General features: G+C 37.6%; 1 protein-coding gene across 2 annotated transcripts in view; it reads right to left on the reverse strand.

Moving 5' to 3' along the window:
* Nucleotides 1-754: 754 nt before the first annotated feature.
* Nucleotides 755-15,849, reverse strand: part of snx29 (sorting nexin 29) — a 124,948-nt gene continuing 109,853 nt past the window's right edge. For both annotated transcript variants that reach the window (XM_079850491.1, XM_079850489.1), the window contains exons 20-21: nt 8,059-8,198; nt 755-1,894 (exon numbers count right to left, since the gene is read on the reverse strand). In XM_079850491.1, coding sequence (XP_079706617.1) covers nt 1,765-1,894; nt 8,059-8,198 — 270 coding nt within the window. In that variant the 3' untranslated portion in view covers nt 755-1,764. The remainder of the gene's footprint in view (nt 1,895-8,058; nt 8,199-15,849) is intronic.

Genomic DNA, 15,849 nt, shown 5'->3' on the forward strand with positions numbered 1-15,849 from the left:
ACAATTATTCATTCCCTTTCGCAATAATCAATGGCAAAGCCTTTATTTTTCATCACCACTGTCAAACGGTTTTTAAAATTGGTGACAAGTTTTTTGCACATTTCCTCTGGGATTCAGGACCACTCCTCTTTTGCAATATTCCCTATACCGTTCAAAGTGCCCTTCGAACTGAACATGTTTGCTCCCGTCAGACTGGAATCTCACTTAAGATGGCAGAATACTTCGCAGTCCACTTACGCTCGAATGGAACGCACCTTCGGTCTGCTTTCTTGCACCTATTTGTATATTGAATTGTAATTAGTCATTTCTTTCCTGCATGATGACAGCAAAGCGACTACGATGCAGCATTTCATTAACATAACCAAAGCCTAAAACCTCACTTAAAACCTATAACACTATTATTTTGCTGCCTTGCAAGAACTATTTTGAGTAAAAACCAATTCCGAACCAATTCTGACACTTTGTATCCCTCAAAGCTTAGGTGACAGAAAGTACTGTATCAACAAACCTATATGACCCATTTTTACATAATCCATTTATTTCTCAGTGTCTTGGAGATGTTGTGGAAGTAGTTTTGAGTCAAGTTACCATGGCAACAAATGTAACAAGCTCAAATTCAACCACTGTTGACCACATTTTATATTTTTTAAGACTTTAAAACACTTATTTATTAGCCCAAACTGGAGCAAACACAGCCTTGTCATTGTGCTAATCATGAGTTACCTTACAAATTTGAAACAAAACAAAACAAATTGTGTGTTGGTACTTGTTTTTATTCATATATTCATTAAGCTGCAAAAACAGCTGCTTCCTGTCACATCTGGGACAGAAACATACTCTGTTTAAGAAAAAACCATCATATACAGTTGCTTACTAGTACAAAAGTTTGCAAACAGGCACATATGCAAAGCACACACATGATCTGCTACTGTGGCAATTCTACATAACATTCAATTTGATAGTGGACTATTTACTCATTTAAACACATCATGGTTCATGTCTATGATCCTCATATACATAACATGTTAAGAATTATAAATACTATTTATTATTAATAATTTCCAATCATCTTTGTGCTCGTAGTTAAAATAGGGCGAAATGATCCGCTCATTCATTCAGTGGAGGTTCCCCTGCTACGAAATTCTCTTCTGTTCAGTTCACACAATGCGATACGCCCCCAACCGCGCCGATTTCTGTGTAACAGTACTCCCGAGGTCATACAGGATAATGGCAGCCTGGAAAATTTCAAATGAAAGGTTTTCTGGGACAGACAACAAGGGCTAGACATACCCGTATAACACTTCATCGTGTTCTGACCCTCACCAGATATTCCATCTAAAAAGTGATTGTTTTGTATATGTATTATAAGTGCAGTCATAATACAATTACATTAACTTTGTGCCTCATACATAGCAGAGCATGGTAACAAAACCTATATAAAAATAAAAATGAGTCCCATGTGTCGCAGTCAAATCATATTAAGATGTGCAAATAATTTCCAGACGATCACACAATTCTCATCGCAGTCTCATAAAAGTTTCACGTCACTGCAGTTAGTCAAAATGGCATCCTGACTTTTCCCAAAAACAACATCTGTTATAAATCACTAGGCACAATAGTAACTGAACGTTCTGCCGCATTTTCCTGCTGATTTTGTTCATCGTCCCAGCTAGTTGCCGGCAGTGGCGGTATGTACATCCATAATAGAAGAAAAGGTCCCGGGCTCAGTACATCCATACTGATGAGTCCTATGGATTGCGCAGGTTAAAGGTCACCGCTTTGGGGCTCAGGGTTCCGGGAATCCCGGCCCGAGTTGCGGCCTAGTCTGGGGAAGCGGCTGGAGGCTTTGGATCGGGCAGTTTTGGCTCCACTCTCATTGGCCGTCGGGCTGTCCCTGTTAGAGAACAAACGCAAACATGGGTAAACCCCCAGGGCACTTTGCTCTTTCTTCTCCTGCCTGACTCAGGGTGTTCATTTGTGTTGTAATACCTTTGGAAAACCGATAGCTCCCACCAGGCAGTGGGACTGTGCATTTACAGTGACTAAACGCTCACGCTTGTCAGAGTCCCCGCTGTAGGTAAATAAACAATGAAACAAGCTCTTCGCAATTACGTTGTTTCCTTATATCCTCACGGGCCGCGCGCTGACATCACCGGTAACTCAAGGCTAACAAACTGAAATTGAAAGATGCCTGCGAGTTGAGCGCTGAGCAGAAAGCCCCAGAGGCTGAGTGTGTGTGTTAGAGACAGTGTGTGATCTGAGGGAGGGCTATATAGACAACAGCTGCAGTTGAGGGTTAGACACTATACATACCCAGCTGAGGCTCACCGTACAGAGACAACTCCAGCCTGGAAACCATGACAACTATGTCACTCATGAGCTGGAGGAGCCTGGGAGCCAGTGGCGATCCTGGCTCACATGGTGCCCGCTCCCAAACTACATATAAATATAAATCAACAATGTACATAAAGGAATGGTACTGTACTGTACATACTGTACTGTATATCTCTGCTTGCTAAAAATAAGACAAATATTACAAATAAAGTAGAGATATTATTTAAAAATAATTAAAGATAGAATAATGTAATTAAATACAAGATAAAATAAAATAAGTTACAAGTTTTTTTAATAAACCAATTAAAATTGAAACTGTTTATTAGTGGATAACTAATTGGAACTTTATTATGAAACTTGACTACATTGCAGGAATAACGTATTTTTGTAGGCCAAAACTCAGAAACCAGTTTCATCGTCCTCAATTCAATGTTTTTGGGGTTAAATGCCTCAAATAAGGTATGTGGTTAAAAGAAGCTCAAGATAGTTTCATGTTTAATTCTACAACATAAAATTCATCAGTATTACCTCCTTGTGATTATTTTAAAGCTTTTACTTGTCCTGAAAAAGGGTGTTACTAACAAGTACAGGTAAACTCATCACCTTACTAGTCCACTTTTACAGACTTGCATAGTGTTTATAACTGTACTCTTGCAACTATTTTAACTCAAAATTTCAGGGAATATTTTTTTTTTCTGTGGCGTAGTTCGTTTATAGCCTACGCTTAGCTTTTTACTTCTGGTGATTGTGTTTAGGCTTTAAAATTCATAAAAGTTGTGTTCATTTGTGAAAATTATTCATGATGAACATTGTAAGAATCAACCTTTTGATGAACACAAAGTATATTTTTATAGAAATCCAAAAGACTATGGGAAAATCCTATTTTGGATTTTGTTGAGGGAACCAGGGTGATGCTAACTTTTAGGTTGACCTACAAAAATATAATCACTGCAGCACTCTATAGTTAAGGAGACTATTTTATTTCTATATAAACTTGTTTCTTATTTTGATGGTGCAGACAGTGAGCAGGCAAAGTAAAAGCGGGTGGAAAAGCATGAAGGTTCTTGGAAAAAACACATTGGGTCACAATAGGAGGTGGCAGGTGGAATGAAGGGTGACTGCAATGTTGTGAGACTGTCATAGATGAGTGACAGAGAAGTGGTGCGCATGTCTGAGAGTTGTGCTCCTGTATGACCTATGTCAGGATCAAGCCCTGCAATAACATTCATGTTTTTTTTGTGTTTGTGGCCAAAACTCAAGGCAAAGGCATCATAAACCTGGCTCTTGTGGGATTGAAAGGCTGTGACTGCATCCAATCGAATTCGTACAGTGACAGTGTGTGTTTACGTGTGTGTAAAGTGAATGGCAGATATTTTAGGAGTATAGAACCACAGCGAAGAGCAAATAAACGCTTTTGTCGAACTGAATGCACCAAGATTTGAAGGAAAACGTGTGTGGATTTACAATACATTTCCAACCAATTCAACCAAGTCACAACAACAGAAACCATAGTCTGCTTAAACACAATCAACAATATGTTTTCATGTCTGCCAACCTGGAGATTAAACATTGTTGAATAAAAAATGAATAAATGTATTAATACAATAAAATAACCCAATTTTATAAATCCATAGAAAATCCACATACTTTTTCCCCCTGTAAACCAGTTATTTGCTCTGTGCTGTGGTTGGATAATTCGGTAACACTGTACAATAAGGTTTCACTTGTTAAAATTAGTCACAAGCCTAAAACACAAGGCATCATGGTGAGAATTCGATTGGATACAGTGACAGTCATATCCTTTCTATCCCACAAGGCATCAGTTATGACCAACTTATGCAAAAAATCTATAGTTCACATACTTTCCCTGCTATTGGATCATCTTAAAGTGGGGAAAAACAGTGAAAGTACTTTTCTGTTCTCAAAGAGGACCAAAAACAACAGCTTAAAAAAGCACCTTTGTGAGGGCATCATGGGACAGCCACTTATGAAGCAGTCGGCCTGAAAGCAGGCTAATCTAGCTGTACTGATTACGTATAACTAAAAGTGTTCGAGAGGTTTCAAAGGAAATGAAATTTAAACAGTAAGCCAGAAGTGTGGTTACGCAACACACATCATACCATGATCGGCTTGTCCTCTGCTGTATTGCTGCTGTCAGATCGGCATAGGGCTGAGAGAGAAAAGAAGAGAGCTGGACGAGGGGAAAGAATGAGGAGGGGAAAGAAAAAAAAATACAGGAAAAGTGAAGTGCCGAGCAGCTTTCAAACAAACTTGAGCAGCAGGGAAGAAGCTAGAAGCAGGTAAGTGGGGTGCTGCAATGCCCCCCACCAGTAAATCTATCCATCTCTCCATCCACAGCTCAACACACTCACAAATGCAGATATTCAATGGGTCCTTGCGGCAGAAGGCTGATCTGCAGTCTAAACAGAAGCCTGAAAGAGCCTCCTAATGTTACATAACCTGTGAGAACAGAGATTCAGCTCTTTCTTATCCATCTATCCCTTGCATCCCTGCTGGAGAGGCTTCTTGTTGTGGATTTAGGCACATAATATCTATGAAGCAAATTTTGAAATGGCTCAAGCACACCGAGCATTACTGGATGTGGCCAATAATGCTCAACCTCAACAATCAATCAACCTGCTCCCTTAGATTTTTGAGCCCAGTGAATTTTGAATAACACAAAACAAAACAATAATATTTATCCAAAAAATTATGATGTTTATATATGCATTTATATATAAATGCCACTAACAAAAATGATATACATGTGCACACAAAGTTTTAAGGTCAGTAAGATTTGTTTTCTGAAAGCAGCAAGGATGCATTAAATTGATCAAAAGTATCAGTAAAGACACATAATATAAATTAAAAACAGTTTTAAATTAATGCTGTTCTTTTAAACTTTCTATTCATCTAAGAATCCTGAAAAAAAAAATGAAAAATATGAAGCAGCACAATTAGAAATGTTTCTTGAGCACCAAATTAGCATATTAGAATTTCTGAAGGATCATGTGACACTGAAGACTGATGTAATGATGCTGAAAATTCAGCTTTGCAATCAAAGAAATAAATTACATTTTAAAATGTATTAAAATAGAAAAGTTATTTGAAACAGTTTTTAATCACAATATTAGTGTTTTACTGTATTATTGATCAAATAAATGCAGTTTTGGTGAGCATAAGAGACTTTCAAAAACATTGGGGAAAATCTATTTTGAACCTGTCTACCTGTATCCTAAACGAAAATGAACTAGTAGACCAAGTCTCACACTTACTTTAAGAGATACCAAGTTGCTAAAAAGTGCTTTTGTCTTTGTTTATGTCTAATCTCGCCTAGAGCACCAAGTGAGTCAAGACTGTCACTAGAGCTCCATCAAAACCAAAATGACAACCCTGGCTGAGACCACCTTTGCTGGAGGCTTTTTGAAGCAGCCCTGCTCAGTAAAGATGTATAGACGTCAAGTGTCTTCCATTTCAAAGCTGAATTCTCTCAAAGTCTGAAAACGCTTTGTGTTCCACAGAAACCTTCTCACAAGAACGTCTTTTAAAAGACCTTCGCCATCCTATACTCAAAACTGACAGTGACAGTCAGGAGATGCCAGGAATGGGCACACAAGAGCTGTTTTAACATGAAAGGATTCCCTGGTTGGCAGCGCGCGCTCACTATAACCTCTGTGCGACAGCTTTCCACTCTGTCTGTTTGCCAGGAGGCGGCTTTATTGGCATGGATATGTAATCGTCAATGTGCTTAAATTGCTGTGAGCATCTATTCCAGGTCTGAGAGCTGCTTCCAGAGCACGAGAACAGAATTGTTAAATCACATAAATCACACTGGCAAATTTATCGAGAATAAACACAGTTGCTAGACAGCACATGTTCAGAAACATAAGCAATCAATGTGTGAACAGTGCACTGCATATACTGTACACAAAAGTAATCCAATCCAAATGGACTCAAGGAGCCCCTAAATGAGGACTATTGTAACTAAATGTGATGTTAATCATACATCCAGCGCTCGCTCGCTCTACCTAAAAAAGCAGCTGGACTCATCTGTCCTTAGTACTCAAATTATCTCCAGTCATGCCAAGCAAAGAGCCATTATCTTCTCACAATGTGCCAAGGGTCTCTTTTAATTAAATCAGATTTGATGTGAGGGTAAAATAGGTTTTGATTTTTTTATTTCCTGTTTATAATCACGTCACGCTGCCAGAGCCGGCGCTAACAATAAACCATTGAGATGCAGCGTGCGAAAGTAAGTCTGACCTGATAAATCAATGAGCCAATCGGAACAGACAATTGGCTGGTAAAATGCAGGATGTCAGCGGAGTGTAAGCGAATCAAACTTCCTGTTAAAGAACAGCTGTGAGATGATGGTTTTTGATGCATTTGTTCTGTGTAGAGTGGGCAGTGTGGGATTTCAGAAAAAAAAGAAAAGTAAACACGTGATATATTCACTAGCCATTGTAATCTAGCTTAAACAGGTGCTGAAAAAGTCTCATTGGTATTTAAATGAAGTCACTCGCATTCTATTCAGCACAAACACACCTGTGCATGGAAATACGGTTTTAGGAAGTTTGTAAAAGTCAGTGCTATTTGCTTGCCATAATTAACGTTGTGCTGTTATCGCCCACGGAAAGCAGGCAGTAAATGGGGTTTGTTAAAAAGTGATTTTTGTGTACTTTTCATAATGACAGCAGTAATTCATCGAATGATGACCAAATATTGGAGGAGAGCATTATAATGGGGCATATATCCAGACACTGTGTAGCCAAGTGTATTTTCTGCATTTTAAAAAGCCAATCACAATGGAGCGATACCGGCAGTCATACTATAAGCAATGGTTCTCAAGAAAATTCCAATGGGGCCTCAAAATGACCTAAAGTTATTTAAAATAGGGCAACAAGCATTAAAAAAAGCTGAACCAACTAAAATGAAAGATATTTCTTATTTTAACTGCATTTATGAGGTTTAAAAGTGTGATGTCTTATGTAAATGAATGAAATCTTAAAACTCCATGGGCATTTCTTTTTATAATGAATATCCATTTTTCTAGTCATGCCAAGCTCTAAAATATTTTACTGGGGAGAAACTGTGAGTGTAAAATATTTATTTAAAAATCCTCATCCTTTTGCAGTAAATCATGAGCAAAGTAATGTAAATTCACTAGTTAAAAAGAGTGGTAACCTTCAACATTCACCAACATTCAGATCTTCGAACTTCTGAAATCCTTACATTTAATTCACAGAAACAAGGAGTTTCAGTGTCTGTGTCTGGCTTTTGAATATTGCTGTGGACAATGGGAGGCCTTGGAGTCAGAACGATTAAGAACCACTTTTCTAAAGTACACCAAATTGCATCTTCTGCATCTTTCAAAATCTAATATTCAGAAGCAACCCACAAGATTGCAAACTCGGCATGCATATAGCATTCAATAAAAACTTTATGGCCTTATTTGCTTAATTCCTTTAGTGAATCGGGTACAGCACAACAGACGGCGCGCATGAATATGGCACTATCAGTGTCATTTCTTTATTCAGCATGCATTCGTGGAATTTGAAAGTTTGATTGCCGTGGCTTACTTGAGTGACAGCTCAAAATGGCATGCATCTTTCATCGAGGTAGGAAAATACAGTGTCATATAGAGTTCATGGTGCTGAATTACATACAGTTGATGGTTACTACATGTGGATTATTGCGTTAGTTTGTGTGTGTGTGTATACTCACTGGCAGAAAGGCAGTAAATGCAGTAAGGTCTCCTTTGTGGGCTGGGCAGTGAATTCAGGCAGTGTCTGGATCAGTTTATTCATCACCATACGCAGATATGACTGCAGCTGTTTCCTCCTCTCCTCTACAAACTTGGCATCCTGCAAATTCAAACACATACACACACTATGTAAAGTACTTGATTATAATTTTAACTGTAGTGTGTTATTTGATCATTACAAATGTGTAATTAAATGTGAGATTTAATAAATTGGTTGCGGATTGGTCCCAATTCGCATACTATCCGTCCTAAATAGTATTCGAAAATAGAATTAGTACATCCCAAATCGTAGTATGGTGAAATGAGTGTTCCAAAGATACCCGGGTGGTCTACTATTTCCGGTCAGAATCCGAAGTGCAGATCGATGCGCACTATAACGGCTAATATTGCCCACAACCCATCACGCGTTGGACGAGGATTCTGTTAGAACTACAAACACGAGTGAAAAGTGTTAAAAAAAAAAACTACAGACATGGAGTCCAGCGGTTCTGTAGAGAGGATTAGATAAAGGGGTTTGAGTGATTGATTATCAGTATCTAACCTGACGAAGAAAAAAAAATTATTCAATGTTGTCTACATTATATTGCATCTGCAGCAGCATTGTGAACTTTTGTAAAGATACTTTAACTTTTAAATGCATTATTATATTCAAATTACAAACACATGAGGAGAGTCTCCGCATGAAAGACCCACGACTGGCAGATGAAAGTGCAACTACATTTCTCTCCGAAACGGTAGGAAATTAAATTAGATTGAATGAAGGATTTTAACTGTGACAAGATGATTGACAGGGCAGTTTACGGTGACAGGATGCGACAGAACTGTCCGTTAAAGTTGACGAAGTAGTATGTCCCAAAGCTTGCCTACTCTTTTGCTACACACTCAAAAGTATAGAACTGGGCCAGTATAGAAATAAACCTTAGTATTGAATATCAAATTAAATGTTTAAAGCCTATTAAATGTTAAAAATGATAGCTTTCAATTATACTGTAATGCTGAATGGCTATAATTAATGGCTAAAAGAAAAACATTTATGGCGCTTAGTAGAAAGATGCAATTAAACAAATATTTAATATTAATTGTTAATATTATTAATATTGTTAATATTATTGTTGTTTCTACATTATTTGGAGATTCAATGTGAAAGTATTACAATATAAAAATAAGGGCCGTCAACGTTAACACGTTAACGCATGCGATAAATATATTTTTGTCATCCTTTGGCTAGCTTTACATTATATGATGCCACTCTTATTCATACAAATGCTTTTAAACAATTCAAGCGCGACAAGACAAAAGAGCGCGCTGCCTGTGAATGACCTGTCTATGTGACACACACACGATGCACAGAAAGACGCCAGGCCAGTATCGTGCACACAGACAGCGCACCAGAATATAGTGCTCTTTCGCGCTTGAATGAACAATAACACACACAATTATGCCAAATGTCTGTTTTTTTTGAGTATCCTCATAACATAAGAACAGTCTTAAATGAGTTAAAGTCTTAAATGAACTTAAAGAGGTGTGAGAGAATGAGACGCGTGTGAGATCAGCGTCTCTATCAGCAGCGGCAGGTCTTAAAGTGACAGTAGTCACTAATTATGTCTGTCAGTAAAGTTAATCAAAGAACAAAGGTAACAGAGAAAATTACTCGCTGCCTCGAGTAAAGAACTTTTGTAGCTTTGATAAGGATTTGTCTATATTTAATCTATAATGTATGTCATGCGGACTGTTTGATAACTTTATTCAATTTCTGTCAATTTCTGTCAATTAATGTTTAAAATTGGGGGGGAAATCATTTTCATGGAGACATGACAGAGCTGTATTAGTATCAGTGATACTGACCTTCATTCATAAAAAGATGCCATTAAATAAGTATTTAAAATATACTGTCTTTATGTTGTCTCTACATTAATTTGGAGATTAACTGTGAAATGATTACATCATAAAATATATAAACTAAATATAAACCTATAAAAGCGTAAGTGTTTTTAATTGCGATTAATCGCAGAAAAAAATTGTGATTAATCGAGTTAATTTTTTAATCGATTGACAGCACTAATAAAAAAATATTAAAAACTTTAATGTTAGGTGCGATTATTACAGAAATATTTTGATTATTTAGTTAAAAAAAATATATCGATTGACAGCAGCACTAATAAAAACATGAACATTCTGTTAAATTTCTCCTATCGTGTTCCATATGAAAGTGAGAACATGATTATGATTCATCCAAACATGACAATATCCCTTTAAAAGCCTGTTTTATCAGGACCTGCATTGAATTTACAGCATCAAAACATCAGCATCGCGACTGTACCCAGCATATCAAGTTGATGGATAACCAGATCAAAGTCTGCGCTGTGGCGGGGGTGACATCAAAAGCAAATGAGATAGAACAAGGGACAGCGGGAGAGAGATTGAAATGTTATTAATGTCCCCTTGATGGCTGATTAATTGGCGCTGATGCTCCAGTTCTTGCATGTGTGTGACATCAGTCATGTCTCACGTGCTGAGGGGAAGTTGACTACTCTGAATGCTCTGGCATCACCCACTCCATTAGAGGGCAATGGCTCAATCACCCAACAATAATAAAGAGCGTTAGAAAGTGTGTGTTTGTGTGCCATCTAAACCACTGTCACCCCGCATTTTAGCATTAGTGTGTCATCAGGGCATGAAGTTCTAATAGTGATCCATCTCCAACAGGCATGAAGAGGCATAAAAGTTGATTATGATATGGGATATGTGGAGGAGATCACTGCTGTCAGATTAGTTTACCCATGAGGGCTGTGCCTGCCAGGGCTAATTTAATGCTCCGGCCCACGTCATCTCAGAACTCTCTTTAAAGGTGAGAACCATGACACCAAGTACAAATCTTTGCTCTTTGTGCACTTTACAACAATAACATCAAGTGATATTCACTATAAAGTACATTAGGGGGTCTTTAAACTTTATCAGGCCAATAATCCCTTAGAGGGGATGGAGACAAACCAGGGTTTCACAGTCTATTAAAAGTTGCATTTTAAGTCTGATATATATATATATATATATATATAAATATGCATTTGCATACTATATATCTATCTATCCATCCATCCATCCATCCATCGTACAGGTATACATATACAAAATATAAATGTATAAAAATTGCGAGACTTATTTCTTTTTGTTTGTTTAAAAAAAAAAACAGCCGTTTGTCTGCTGTCTGTTAGCCGTCACATTACCTCAGTTCATTGTCTGACTCTAAAAATAAATAAATTCGGGAGTGACGCGCTGCCAAGATGGCGACGGTCGGCTACGCCCACTTTAGGCTTCAAAAACGGTCTTCAGAAACCTACGGGTGACGCCATTTTTTTTTTTACAGTCTATGGTAAAAATGTATAAAAACTGCAACGACTTAAGGTTGGTATGATTTGGTAAGTCTCTTATGATAAAAGGCTCCGTTTGAACAAACATAATCAATCTAATATATCATATATCTAATCATATATCTAATATGCCAAATAAACATTTTCAAGATCCTTTGATTAATATAAAGTTAAGAATTAAGAGTAAAGAGTAATAAATAAAAGAAGTCTTTACTGTCACCTTTGATGAATTTCATGCATGCTTGGCAGAATAAAACTATGAATTTCTGTCAAATAAAAATCGTACTGACCCCAAACTTTTGAAAGAACAGTGATGAATAAACTAATTAATGCACACAAGTACACCTAACAGGATAAACTGGCTCAAGAGTGTTAGTCTCCTTGAATAGAGAGAGAGAGAGAGAGAGAGAGAGAGAGAGAGAGAGAGAGAGAGAGAGAGAGAGAGAGAGAGAGAGAGAGAGAGAGAAACCAAACCCCTTCTAAAGCATTCCTAGTTTGAGAATGTATTATGCTACTAATTGGATTCTATCAAGATAACAAGATACTAAAAAACCCTTTTCACCAAGGGACCCTTAAGGACCAAACACCTTGATAAACAAGCCAAGCACACGTACACATGCTCTTATGGCAAGTACATCTAATAACTGATGTTTTAAGCTGTTTATGAGAGCAGCTTCACTAGGACCTTCTGACGATCTGTTAAAACAAACACCCGCTTGCAATTCACGCAAACAACTTGTGGCAAAACCAACAAAGTGCTTCACAATCTCTTAAGAGAATGAAAATGTGCAAATTCTCGGCGAATTATTTTCTCAGGCTTCTGTCTTCGGGCCAGTTTTGTTTCTTTCCATAAACGATAGGCTCCTCTCCAAATTCCTCAAAGCACAGTTCTGCTGATCGTCTGTGTCTGACAGCGACAGGCAGTGAGACAGAGAAAATCACAGCCAGACATTACCATTATAGCCAATAAAGACTTGCTGTGGTGCTTCTCCATCTTCAGAGATGGAGATGTCTGGACCAGCTGGACTAGCTGTTGCCACACAGTGAGTTGTGTTCGCTTTTGTACAAATCACATGTGATTTGTCCATGTATGGACGTGTGCAGATTTGAATGAAGGAGACACGTTGTCAAAATGACAAAGTGTGAGGGTGATTCAAGTTGGTACAGCAAAACCCATCATACTCTCCCTGAGAATTAAACGGTTATGACTGAAAGAGGTGATTTATCACGCTGACACTCCCACTGAAAGTTGCTGTAAAAGTGGTTGTACGGGGAAAGAGCTTCATTCATCCTGCAAATAACAACTGATGGTACATATTTACTCTAGCTTAAATCCTTTCGATTCTGTAGTAAAGCAGTAGCCCGCGACTCCAACTGTTTAACAAATTGGATTTTCATCAAGATAATCAAACAATTAAAGCATATCTGTAGTAATTAACCAGGTATGGTGTGAGAGGTTATTTGCATTTATGGATTTTCCAGACCGTTTAATCCAAATGACTTATAGTGCATTCAGGATACATTTTGTAAATAAAGTCATTTTTTTCTATGATATCATATTTTAGTTCATGTTTATTTTATTTCAAGTAGCGAAAATGGTTTTTTTAATGGTTTTAGTTAACTATAATAACCCTAATAAGAAGCAAGCAAGTCATGAGAGATCATGTATTTGCTGTGTTCTCTCTGCACATTTCTTGTGCTTTTTGTCACAAGAAAAAAAAAAACATTGCAAGCATCAGGCATGTTGCATATGCATACAAAATGCAGGAGTCATAATTTATTCACTTTGAATAGTGAAAGCAGAAATGGCAAACACTGCATTAATGAGAACAGGGCAGATCCTCCTGGGGCTGTCATCTTTAATGCAAAGATAATGTGGAGTTCAATTAAAGCTGTGCCCAAGAAGCCTGAAGAGACAACAGACTGTCTTCCATATTCTGCGCCTCCCTCAACCTTTTGTTTAAGCCAAATAGTGGGAAATCAATAATATATGATGCAGGTAGCCGGTACCATAATGACCATGGACTATAAAGAACCTTCCAATCTCTTGCACTCAGGAAAATATGGATACAAATGTCTCAAACCAGGTGTTGGGAAAGGCCAATGATGAGAACAAATGGGTCAGTAAATGTACGAGGACCTGCAGAGAGTCAGTAAATAATTCAGCACACAGCAGAAGGTGGGTCAGAAGAGAAAGTCTCAACCTCCAGTCAAGTCTTGTGCTAGAAACAAATTGTTCAAATGATTTGTGTTCACACACACAAAACAAATTCAATCCAACAAATGTTCATTATTTACTGACCCTCATGTTGTTCCAAATCCATATGCTGTCATTTCTTTTTGCAATATACATTTGTAAAACAATATTAATAAAACAGTTATATTAAAATAAATTAATGAGGACCTATTAGACCTTTTTACAAAGTCTTGATTTTGTTTTTGGAGTCTAGAATAGGCTTTAAAGGGGTGGTTCAGGATTTTCGTCATCGGACCTCATTTTCAAGTGAGCCTGGTTGTTATTCATCAGTGGAGACAGTTTTCAAAAAAATTCATCCAGTCCTTACTTTTGGATAGTTCGCCTATGCTAGGCTAGCGCGAGTCAACGGTGCACGTTAGCCTGCCATTAAAAACAGTTTTACCCACTCCACAGTACACCAAAAGCAAATACATTATAACGCCAGACTATCGATGTAAATGTCTATTGAGAGAATAATGTTAGAAATCAAAGTACTCTTGTATCTCAATTATCTGCGGCAGGTAATACACTTGCGTGATTGTTATGTGGACCGGCTCTCTCGGTTTCCTAGGTAACCAAATATAACTCCGCAGCTGCTGTAGACTGCTTATAAATACAGGGAACAAACTATAACTAATGCAATGTGATGAAAGGGTAGTTTGATTTCTAACATTATTCTCTCAACAGACATTTACATCGATAGCCTGGCGTTTTGGTGTACTGTGGAGTGGGTAAAACTGTTTTTAATGGCAGGCTAACGTGCACCGTTGACTCGCGCTAGCCTAGCATAGGCGAACTATCCAAAAGTAAGGATGAATTTTTTTGAAAACTGTCTCCACTGATGAATAACAACCAGGCTCACTTGAAAATGAGGCCCGATGTCGAAAATCCTGAACCACCCCTTTAATGCTTCAATGTTCAAAAACGCATTAATTTTCACATATTTTACATTATTGCAGCACCTCTCTTCCCAGTCTGTCAGTAACACTCTGTTTAGTTCTGGTCTCTATGAAGCCCCTTCTTCCGAAAAGTGCAATGTTCCCTGATTGGTCGAATGGATCAGTATGTTGTGATTGGTCATCAGCTTCAAGCGTGTTTCGGAAACGTCACGTCCCGTACCATAATCACGCTGGGAAAAAAAAAACAGCGTCTCTTGGACATGGCGACAACACACTACTAACACAACTCAACCTTTTATTTTGCGTATTCCTTGGGCGGGAATAATTTAAATGAGGAATATTGTTAAGAGAGTTCCCTTTGGATTGGTCTATGTTTTCTTGTAGTTGTTGTTGTAACTGCGCAGACCTTTTTCTTGCTCCAACAGCATGACACTGAAGAAAGTTAAAAAAACGTAATAAGTCCTCTTCAAAATTATTTTATATAATATATAATGCAATACATTAAAAAAATTCGAAATATTATACACAAGGAAGAACTTACTATAGTGGATGTTCGACTACTGTATCTCGATTACATAATTTTTGGCCATCCAAATAATTTGAAAAACTGCTTTAACAGGGAAGAATGTATATTTGGACATGGGCTGTGTAACATCTAAGCATTCCCTCAAAGTACCACTGAATCTCTGCTCTCATTCTGGCCTGTGGCTATATTGTACAGTATCATCTCTAAGTACATCTGTGCATCCCAGCTGCAGTGAAGATCACACTGTATGCACCAAAGCGTGAAAAAAACATGAACATTTGCTCATTTTAATGGTAAATGTGGGTCATAGAGACGGTCAGAGGTCTGTGATAGTTCCCCCTGGAGACAAGAGATGTGATGAACAATATAAGCAAATTATGAGTGCACAGATAATCTAGATAAAGGTCATTCATTCATAATGTGAAGTTAGCAAGGTCCTAAGAAAAGAGTACAGCAAGAGTTCCCAGCTATGCCCTTATATAACACATTATTCTAATCAGTGATTATTCATTATAAATGTTAATTCATTCATTTACATACACATTTTCAGATTAAAGTCCATATTCTCATTAAACCTTTATTCTGAAAATCGGTTTGCATGTTCAATAGAGAGTACAGCCATTTCATATTACTGCATGGAAATCTTCTACATGGAAATCAGTGTATTTTGAATAAACTAAGACGTGTGCTCTTTTCACACTATTATTCTCTTCTATGTCTCT

The sequence above is a fragment of the Squalius cephalus genome, assembly GCF_949319135.1.
Source record: "Squalius cephalus genome assembly, chromosome: 19".
In the NCBI taxonomy this organism is placed as follows: Eukaryota; Metazoa; Chordata; class Actinopteri; order Cypriniformes; family Leuciscidae; genus Squalius; species Squalius cephalus.